Source organism: Papio anubis, chromosome 1, assembly GCF_008728515.1.
Source record: "Papio anubis isolate 15944 chromosome 1, Panubis1.0, whole genome shotgun sequence".
Lineage (NCBI taxonomy): Eukaryota > Metazoa > Chordata > Mammalia > Primates > Cercopithecidae > Papio > Papio anubis.
Genome location: NC_044976.1, coordinates 163,140,920 through 163,152,086, shown reverse-complemented (window position 1 = coordinate 163,152,086; position 11,167 = coordinate 163,140,920). Strand labels below are relative to the sequence as shown.

The window sequence follows — 11,167 nt, the reverse complement described above, 5'->3', positions numbered from 1 at the left end:
CAAAAAGTTGAAAAAGCATTGCTGAGGAAAAGGAAACAGGTTAACTTTTATTAAAGATATCTCTTGTTTTTCACTGTCCTTTCCCTCTTCAGTAGCACCAAGAAAATCCTAAGTCACAGAAACATTAGTTTTTGGAAGCAGGGTTTGCTGTAACTATAGTAGAAATGGCATTCTGATTCCACTCCTAGCTTCACAAGGATATCTGTGGAAGATTTGGGGCAAAACTGTTAAGCTGTCTGAAAGTGCTTTTGCATAAGAAATGGGTTTTACTGCTAACACTGTCATATTGCGGAGTTTTGAATGCCCTAATGGTAAATGATACTGGTGCCAAAAATAACCAGACTGGTAGTTTTTTCATTCATTTGGCCATCTTATTAAGTCAAATATTGATACTTTCTACTAAGTCAGGTACTGTATCATCTTGCCAACCCCCATTTTGTTACACTCATGCTGAATCTGTTTCTCATCTCTTAAGTAAGAAAATTATTGATTATTTTGTAGGGATTTAATTTAAAAAAAAAATCATAATGGATACTGTAAAGGAGCAGTATTTGGATAGTTTAAAAACATCTTCCTTGATGGGAAAATCTTTTAAAAGGCTTTCTAACTTGGTGTAATTACTTGAATTAAGGAAGTGCAATGCCATTCTACTAACTTAGAACAACTTTTTTGACTTCCTGCAAAGAGGACCCTTACAGTATTTTTGGAGAAGTTAGTAAAACCGAATCTGACATCATCACCTAGCAGCTCATGCAGCTAGCAAGTGGTTTGTTCTTAGGGTAACAGAGGAGGAAATTGTTCCTCGTCTGATAAGACAACAGTGGAGAGTATGCATTTATTTATTTGCTTTTACATTTTTGATTCGTTTTCACAGAGAAAACTTCTACAGAGATAACAATTATTTTGCCTTTCAGAAGGACGCATGCTGTTTCTTAGGGATACGGCTGACTTCCAGATATGACCATGTATTTGTGGCTTAAACTTTTGGCATTTGGCTTTGCCTTTCTGGACACAGAAGTATTTGTGACAGGTAAGTACAAGGATATTAATATTTTTTAAATTATTTTTTCTTTTTTGGAGGAATGTTTGAAATAGACATAAAAATACTTTAAATGTATTGGTAACTGGAAGTGAGAAGCCTGCTATAAACCGTCAAGATTGTTGTCTCAGGGAGACACAGGCTTGTTGTGTGACAGAATACATTGTTTCTGTTTAAAAAGACATAAATGTTTGGGGACAAAAAAAATACAATTTTAAAAGAAAAGCATTGTCTATCTCTATCTTTATTTACAACTGTTCAAAGATATTACAAAAGCAACATTTTTACTTAACCTCCGAAGTGACAATAACATACATTTATAAAAGCCTGAGAATTTTTTTAATGATAAAATAAGTGAGTTTTTATTCTTTTAACAAATTTGGTCTTTTAAAAAGTCATAAGACAGCTTTGGTTGTATGTAAGCCACTCCCTCTTTCCAGACCTGAAGTTTGCTTCCTCAAATTTTGAGTTTAATTGACATATTTTATTGAATACTTGGGTATATAATAGTTCAAAAATATATTGAGATATTTAGTAAAATATTAACTTTCTGCAATTTTTATCACTGAATATATTTTAAATCAAATTTTTAGTTTCTTTTAGTAGTTTTAATACATTTTTGCTTTAGAAATTCTTGTGGAGCCACCGCCCTTCCTGGGTGGTAGGCAAATATTACAGCCTTGATGAGATAGAAATATTTAAACTCTTAAAATCATGCAAATGCTGTATTCCATAGGAAAATGTAACTAGTTGGACTTCCAATGCCTATTAAAGTTTGAAATCTTTGCACGTTTATCCTCTATTCAATGGATAGTTCTTGAGCGGTGTCAATATGAATCATGAGTGCATTTCGATAGATTATATAATGTAACTAATAATGAATATTTAATATTTCTCTTTATGATGTAGTATCTGAAAGGACATTGAAAATAAAACTTTTGTAGAAATTGCAAAAAATATAAAAAGTATTTTAAAACAACTTGCTTATTACAATTCACTTTGAAGTCTTTTTTTGACTCTTACCGTTCTCCTTTCCTCTGAAAGTCAGGGAAGTAACTATCTCTTGAGCATGTTACACTGTCAATTTCTATTTGGAGTAACCTAAGAGAGAGGAAAGAAAAACAACATAAGATAATTTTTTGTTGTTGTGGCTGTTTTGTTTTTTATCACAAAGATGAATTTTAAAAAAGTCTATATAGATGCAGCATTTGTCTATGTACAGAAAATGTTTATCAAGTTACCATCCCTTTAAAGCTTATCATAATAAAAAGTAAATTATAAAGAATAATAATTTCAGTGAAGTGATAATGTATATTATTACAAATCAGAACAGATTTTCATTTAAAATTCCCACTCAGGAAATGTTGAAAAGCATTTTTAAATGACCATAAAGAAATACTGAGACGTTTTGTAAGCCAGAATACGTTTCTTCTCTCTATACTCATTTAGCTTCTATTATTTTCTTCAGGTCCAGCTCCATTGCTTTTTATTCCAGGCAAACTTCCGAACCTCCCCAATAGACCAAATATCCTATTATATGCTTCAATCAGAGTATGAAATATTTCCTTTGTGCATAAAAATTCAACTCATACTATTACAGGACTTTTTAAACCATAAGACACATCTTTGAATTTGTAATTGAAATAAGAATATAATGGGATCTAGAAACCTTTACATCAGCTTTGCTCAATAATTTATACCATAGCAAATAGATGGATATACATAGATTTATTTTGAAAAATCAAGTTTATCTTCAGTTGCTCACATAAATATTGAGAGCAAACATTTTTCTAAAAGACATTTGTAGACTCCCTGAGATATATGCTTTTTTGTGGAAAAACATATACAGATATAATCATTTGTATCTGCAAATATTGTTTATAATCCTTTCAAGTTGCAAGAAACATTTTGTGATTTGATGTATAATTTGGAAAATTCTCAATGCTTTAAATTATATATTTTTCTTTTTTAGCAACAAATGAGTCGGATTCTATGTTTCATTTTTACGTGTCAAAATTAGTTTAGTGCCTACAGGAAATAATAAACTTTTGGGGAACAAATTTTATACTGTATGCTCTAAAGCATAAAGAAATAGAGCCAAACGTAGAAAGCCATCAATGGTAACTCTATGCACAATTCAAATATTTTATTTAATCTCTAAAATGCACACATGGACAAGGCCAAAGTGAGTCTTTGGCAGTGCAACATCCAGGCAGGGTTCAGTTTTACTGAAGACTTCCTAATCCTCTTGCTCTGTGCCTCTTTGTGATGGCAACTGGAAACCAAACTTTATTTAAAATTTCTAAATAATTTTAGGGGACAATGATGGTTTTAAGAATGCAGGCGAGGGTGAGTGTTCTCTGGTTCTAATAAAGTTGTAATGCCAGGCAGATCTAGCACACCATAGCATGGCAGTTGAGAGTATATGGGTTATGCTATGTGAGGTACATGATGAGTTTTGTTATGAGTCATAACAGTTAAGACTCATTTCCTGGACATAATTCTTCATTTTTCCATCTGTATTAAAAATATATATCTCATGTTATAAACATGGGCTGTGCCTTGTACATCACAGACATTCAATGAAAATTATTTAATTGAATTTGGTAAGCAGTCCTTTTAAGTTCTAAATACTGTATAATTTAGAGATTTGGGAATGTGAGTAGAATTACTTATTGATTTGAAAAAAAATTCTCTCCTAAAAACCTGCCTGTGACCCTTACCATTGCTAGAATTTGAAATGTACTTTGTTACAGGAAAGGCTACGAGGGGTTAGGGCCTATATTACCTTTTTCTCTTTTGTTCTATGTAACTAAGTATAGGGGCAGAGTAGTTAGCTTGAACTTAGTTCATATACATGAACATATATTTCTTTATATATATGTACACACATAAACTAGTTATATATTTGTGGGTTATATATACTAGTCTATCTATCTATCTATCTATCTATCTATCTATCTATCTATCTATCATCCATGTTTGTCTATTTGGCGTTTCCATGAACTTCAGACTTTGGCCTGTGTTGTTCTTTTTTCTCCACTTGGTTACATATCATTGCCTACCACGTGTTGATCACTCTGATTCTCCATCTCTAGATTCATCCCTCAGAAACATGGAACTTACTTCCTTTCCTAAATCCAGACATTGACATGCTCCCCAAGTCCTGAAATTTTGCTTTGTAATAATCTCTAATAACTTCTTGCTTTGACATCTCCATTGCCATCATCTGAATTCATGGCTTTATTATTTCTCACCTGCAAAATTGTAATATTTTTTTAATCAGTCTGAAGTCTCATCCTTTTTTTTAAATGTAATCTGCAGATTAAAAAATAAAATAAAAAGCAAAGGGATACTGATTTCTTCTCATTGCCTTTGGTATAAATTCTAATCTTTTTTGCCAGAGAAACTGATTCCACTAATGATCTGGGGGCTAGGCCTGGAGCTGGGAAGGGATTTTTTTTTTCCTTCTTTCTTTCTTTTTCTTCTATGATTGATTAAAAGGAAATAAACAGGAGGTAGTTTTAACACCCCCCTCTATACTTTCTCAAGGTGTTTAAGACTCTGGGCAAATCTTACTTCTTCTATTACGTTCTCTTATGTCACTTTTGCCACAAAATATCTCCACTGAATTGCATACTTTTTATCACCTTTTCTTGGCATTTTTCAAGTCATTTCAATTTGTTGTTGTAATGATGATTGATGATGATGATGACATGTGAATTAGTGGATTTACTGACATTGTAACCTACATGAAATCAGGTATAGGAGACACAAAAGGCATAAACACGTAGTTCCCATATCTGATTTATCGCCAGGCACTGAATAAATCATGGATTTTAAAACAATAAAACTGCAGATTATAGTGATAAAGGAAAGAGGGAAGTCAAAAAGAGGGAGATATGAGATAAAAAAAATTAACCAGAGGCAAAGTGGGAGGATGAAGGTAGCAGGACTATTTTGTCCAGATTAAATAAATTGATTTTAGATCTAGATGTTTACAGGCTTGCCTTTTTGTTTTTGTTTTGTTTTGTTTTGTTTTTTCTTTGCTCCCTTCTTTACTCTTGTTATCTCACCTCTTGTCTGGAAAGATCCTCCTGACTTCCTAAAAGTTCATAGTTTGAGAATGTTGTTCCTAAATTTTCTTTGGTCTGCTCTTTGGACATTCTAGGTAATGTAATTTGGAGGGCCAATTTTATTCTTCAGATACACATACCCGTAGGAAGAAAAGTTGTGAATGGGAGGGAAATACAAATCTAGCAGAGTGATAACACAAACAGATCAGGTCCAGTCCTGGCAATTGCTGGTTAGAGCACTGATGCTAGTGCTCTGGGATTGCTTGCAAAGGCAGATGGAATATGGTGCACTCTACGTGTTGCATTATTTGCACACCAAAAGTTTGTAGAGAGCTGGGAATAATTTCTTTTCAGATAGTGTAGTGATGAATGTCAATCTGAGTAGGTAAGGGGCACAGATTTGTACTGAGGTTGGTTCATTCTCTGGGCAAATATACAGTGTTCACAAAGACAAGATTTCATCTTCAGACCATGTGTGTATATGTCAGCTTGGTGCAGAGAGAGAAATTTTTCATTAACGCTGAACTTTGATTTTTTTTTTCTAGACATCATATAGGTTTATGTAGTTATTTACATGGGAAACAATTAGAGTGGAAATTTAACATATCTTCAGTTTAAAATTAGTTTCAATCTAGTCTAAATATCTTTGTAAGTACTAGACACCCAACCCCATAGCAGTGGCCTAATACCAAAGGGTTAGTGCTATGACTTTTGCATACATAAAGACAGCACTTTTTAGGGTATGATACACAGAAAAAAAAAATGGCAAGACTTTAGCAATATGATGTGATGCCTATTTCTATGTAATATCCAAATACACAGGAATAAAAATTACAGTAATCACTGGATTTTGTGTACATGGCTTTAACCAATATTTAGATTAGAAAATATCTAATTATTGCCTAAAATATTTAATCTTCATTCCTGTTTGTATGTCAGTGTGCTACTTCAATATCAGTCTGTTAAAAGAGTCTAGGAATGACTGCTATAAGCAGAGAATTGTATGTTCAGGAATCACAACAAAAACAAGAACAAATAGAGAAACAAAAGCTTTCCTACCCTTTCATCCAGGACAAGAATAAATATACATAAAGTCAATATTAGTGAAGTCAACAAGCATCTTCTGTATCCGTTCATAGTAACTTCAATTGATTCATTTCTTAAAAGACAATCAGCAAAATTATCGGTTTTTATTAGAGTCTTTAGTAGAGACCAAACTTAAACAAATGTATTATATGGTGCTTAACTCTACAGCATATAAAGATTCAACATTTATTTCCTCTAAAAATGAGTCAAGTGTCTGAAAAGAAAAAGCCACCTAACTGAAACTTCAGTTTCTACTATACAGGGTATTTATTACAAAACTGTAATTACAATGCAATGATACTGAAGTATAAATGACCATCATTCATATATTTAAGAAAATAATCAAATGTGAGTACCTGGAAGAAAACCATCTACTCTCCAAAATAGGGATTTGCTAATGTAGGAGTAGAGGGCAAAAGCTGAGGGTAACTCAGGTAACACACTCATATGTATTAGGATATGAACAACTAGTATAGCGAACTTAATAGAAATCACTGATAGACAAGAAGACATTCTCTGCATTTTAAATTAAAATAAAATTTGTCCTGCATTTAAGACAATAGTTTACAGAAACCTATATAAATAACAATGATGCTAAGAGACAATATCAAAACGACAATATCATGGCAATACAGTGTGTCCACTATATTTTAAACACATCTACTTGATGAAAAATGTAATCATTTATTGATTAAAAAATATTAAGCATAATAGAAAAGGAGGCAGAAACCACTCCAAGCTGGGAAACATCATGGCATTTGTAGTGAGAAATATTTTGAAAATCTAACTCTATGAATTGCATGATTTTGAGCTAAATCAATTTTCATCCTTGAGACCCAGTTTCCTCATCTATAAAGTGTTATAAGCATTAAAAGCGATAACATTTGTGAAAATTCTTTGAAACTATGAGATACTTGGAGAAGTTGTAAATTTTTTCATGTGAGCCCATGAAATCAGAGCACATAGCCCTTTAGCATAAACATGATTCTAAATGATATCTCTTCCTTTGAGACACTGTGAGGAGATAAAGGGATAGTTTAAGGTTAAGTGGTAGAGGAATAAACCGTTATAAGCCTTTGAATTCTTTTAACTTTGCGTTCTTTATTTCAGAGATTTTTCAGGCTTCTCCAGATTCTACAATCTAAATAGTTTGTAAATCCACAGCCTTCTACTTTGCCAGGGATTTCTTATTGTAAAAATAGCCCGAAGTCTCACCTGCCTTCAATCCTTACTGTGTCCATACCCACCATTATCAGGATAATCTCTGTAAAAGGCAGAACTCACCTTTGTCCATCCCTCTTTCAGTGTCTCCTGTGGGTAGAAAATATACTGAACCCATGATTTGATACCAAGTATGTTTTGGCTCAACTTTTATGAAAATAAATATTTTATTAGAATATACCAACATTTATGAGTTTTCCTTGAAGATAAATTTTGGAGGAAAAAAACTCCGTTAGACCAGTTTAATTCCCTGATTATCATATATATATTCCCTACTTAAATCTTTGACAGTTTTTCCATTTTAATTTTACTGAACTAATATTTAGCAGCATCACTTTCATTTAATTTTTACATAACTATTAGATTCATGAATCCATTTTACCCATGTCAAATTCTACTGAATATAGCTTATGCTTTTGGGAATTTTCCTTTGTGGTTATTACTTTTCTAAATGCAATTCTTTTCAAACAATACAGATGTAAATTTTCCAAAACCGTTTAAATTCTTCTCTTTGGCCATAAATATTTTATGTGTGTAGTTTGGCTACTGCTAGTTTAGTTTTTTAATTGGTTTTGTGTCTCAATGATACAAAAATATGATTTATGTAATTTTTCATTTTTGTCAAACAGATTGGGCAGTATTAACCGTTCTCAATTTTTTGTTGTGTTGAAATTTCTATGAGTGACATTAATGTGGAGATTGACAGCTCTTTGAGCTAGATTCATTTTGAAATTTTAAGACACTTTGGATTATTTCTTAGCTAGCCAATGGAAACTTTAGAAACACTTTTAAGACTGCTCAGTAGTCTAGAATTATTATGTTTTAATTATCATTCGTTTGTATAATATTCCTCTTATTAGCTTTCACACTTAATACCAACTTCTTATTCATTATTGGAGCAAAAAGTAAAAAGAAGAATCAATGTGATAAATTTACCATCTCAATGTAAAATGGTGTGTGGGGAAAGTGTCAAATCATCCTACATTGGACTTTGTGCATTTAGGAAAAATAAAAGCAATTAGCATTGCACAGAAATATCTAATTGAATCTCTTCAGATTTATCTAGCTTTATCTGTAACCACTTTGTGACTCTTTTTGTAACTTGCATTTTTCTAAAAATGTGACCTTGTGTGGTCTTCCAGCTGTTGGCCATGCTGTTTTTCCTTCTCTCCACATCTTTTTTTCAATATGGCAAATTATAAATTCTATTCAAAATTTACTTCAAAGAGCACCTCCTCTGGACAGCCCACACCCCACTTGTATAACCCTTGCTCTTCAGCCCCTTTCACACCTGCATAGGTGTTCTTCTGCTGTGATGATTCTTTGAATAATTCTCTTGGAGTTCTCTTTACTGGGGTCTCTTGCAGCAACTGGTGAGCTCATGTAGGCTATAACTGGGTCTCTGCTTATTTGCCAGTGCCTGCAGGTCCTCAGTACTTGTTTGCTGAAAAAATGAATGAATGGTCTGTCAGCTTAACTAAACTCTGTATGTAGAAGGCACTTAATGATTCTTAAAAACAATTTTGATTCTGTCCTTTTATTGTTATTTATGGGAATTATTTATGGTAAAATTTTCTACATAATAGAAAATTTGGCAAATGCCAAGAAGTAGAAGGAAAAAGAAAATTGCTTAGAGCCCTTGCTAATAAATTGTTTTTCTTTCTCTATCTTTTGATCACATGCTGTGTATGAAATTTCATGTTCGATTTTTTCCCCAAGTAAACCTGATTATTTTAGACAATTTGAAAAATGTAGAAATGAACAAATAGGCAAATAAGAATTTCAGGTTTCCAGTTCTCAAGATCTAGAAACTTTCTGAGTACTTCATTTGACTAGGACAACTAGATCTATTCAGTAATTTATTAACTTATTGGTTCATTTGATAAACAACTATTTTGTGAGTGTTTTCCATGTACTGTGGGCTGAGGATACCATATCCCATGAAGGCTGTATTCTTTTAGTATCAGTGGCTTCTTGGAGATGGTGTTTTAAATCTCCCAAAATCTTCATCAACACCCCACAACTTTCTCCTCAAAGTAATAATATACTTTGCTACAGATAATTATTGGTGTTATAAATGTTTTATAAGTTATAAATTTAAAAATCACTATTTTAAGATTATATATAATATATTAAGTAAAACTTATATTCTTATAAGACTACCTCCAGGTCCCTGTTACAACTAGATTTTCTTTGCAGACTTTTAAATTATAGAAGTTCTGGTGCTGCCACTGAGATGCATAGATTATTATTAGATATTCAATAAATAAAGTTGGTAGATGTGAAGAGGTACTAGACAATAGTCCTATTTTGTTTTGGTTTGTTTGTTTTGTAATGTATTCTGAAAATAAAATGTTTATGTGGAGAGAAAAGGGAAAACGTACAGAAATACACGGCACACAAACAAATTCTTACTTTTTTTTTTTTTGTAGTCTTTCTAATTTTCCAAGGTCACCAGCTAATAGCAAATGAGAGTTGTAGGGAGTGGGGTGAAGGCTGGGGTCTTAATCGGGGTCTATCTGATTCTAGATAGACCTGATTCTACATTTTCCGCTCAATTAATCAATCTTCTTAGTGGTCACTTTAATAATCAGGAATTTAAGACATGACTGCGTGATGATGGGTAAATCACAGCAAGACTGAATGGGAGCTGGTAGTTTCTCAGAGGTTGTTCGTGTGACATACGCGTGTAAGTTCATTCATCTGATTTAGCTACTTACATGAACCATTGTGTACTGAGCTGCTTCTGTGTCTTTAGCAAGATCAAATTCACATACGATTGCATGACTTTTATAAAAAGCAAAAAGACATCTTTGATTAATTTGTCTTCACCCTGAATGCTGATGTGATGTGTTACAATCATCCTGAAAAGAAGGCTAACAAAGGACAGGACTGAGTCTGTCTTGAGGTGAGTGATATGATGGAAAGAATGGATTTTCCCCCACCCAACTCATTTTTGATATTACATAAAGTGAAAAACATTAAATAATTCACCAAAGTATCTAGATTTTTTTTTTTTTTTTTGAAGTGCAAGGGAAGTAACTTGACCTTTGTTAAATACTTTGATCATGGAAAACACATAAGGTTCTCATCTTATTCCAGGAAGTGTAGACACTAGATAATTTTCTTATAGTCATCCAAAAAGCATATTAAATGAACCAGGTAAACCCATTCTACACTTTTGTATTCCAGAGACAAGTTGGCTAAACTTTAGGGAGACTAAAACAAAACAAAACAAAATATTGTTTGGTTCATGTGATAAATGTGGATTCCAATCAGATCATTTAGGCCACATATTCTATTTTGACTTCTTAGACTTAGATTTCCAGATAGTCTGGTTTATAAAATAAGATTTTAACTTGTGCTTACTAAACTCTATGTATTTCTACTTTCCAACGACCCATGTTCTTATTTTCTGAATTTACTTAATCATGCTTTAGGTATGATAAAGGTATGCAATGGCTAAGGAAACATAAATGAAGCATAAGACATCAGTTGAGAGTTTTGACTGAAAGGAAGTGGTGATATGAAGGAAACAGATAAACCAAAGAAAAAGGAAAAGGTCAGGGAGCTGATACAAGTAACTTGAAGAAATGTTAATGTAAACGTCGGATTCAGATAATCGCTACTTTTAAAGTACTTTAAAGAAGTCAGTCTTTGAACTCTTGCCTGGATTCCATTCCAATTTCATCATTGGAGACTTACAATGATGAAAAATTGGGGAAAAATTACCTTCCAAAGCCTC

At 32.6% G+C, this 11,167-nt stretch overlaps 1 protein-coding gene across 10 annotated transcripts in view; it reads left to right on the top strand.

The window, feature by feature from the left end:
• Positions 1-662: 662 nt before the first annotated feature.
• Positions 663-11,167, top strand: part of PTPRC (protein tyrosine phosphatase receptor type C) — a 122,235-nt gene continuing 111,730 nt past the window's right edge. For 8 of the 10 annotated variants that reach the window (XM_021928970.2, XM_021928964.2, XM_021928967.2 and 5 more), the window contains exons 1-2: positions 693-827; positions 915-1,030. In XM_021928970.2, the coding sequence (XP_021784662.2) occupies positions 958-1,030 (73 nt within the window). In that variant the 5' untranslated portion in view covers positions 693-827; positions 915-957. Of the gene's footprint in view, positions 828-914; positions 1,031-11,167 lie in introns of all 10 variants that reach the window. The other 2 variants (XM_021928971.2, XM_021928968.2) reach the window with 2 other exon arrangements.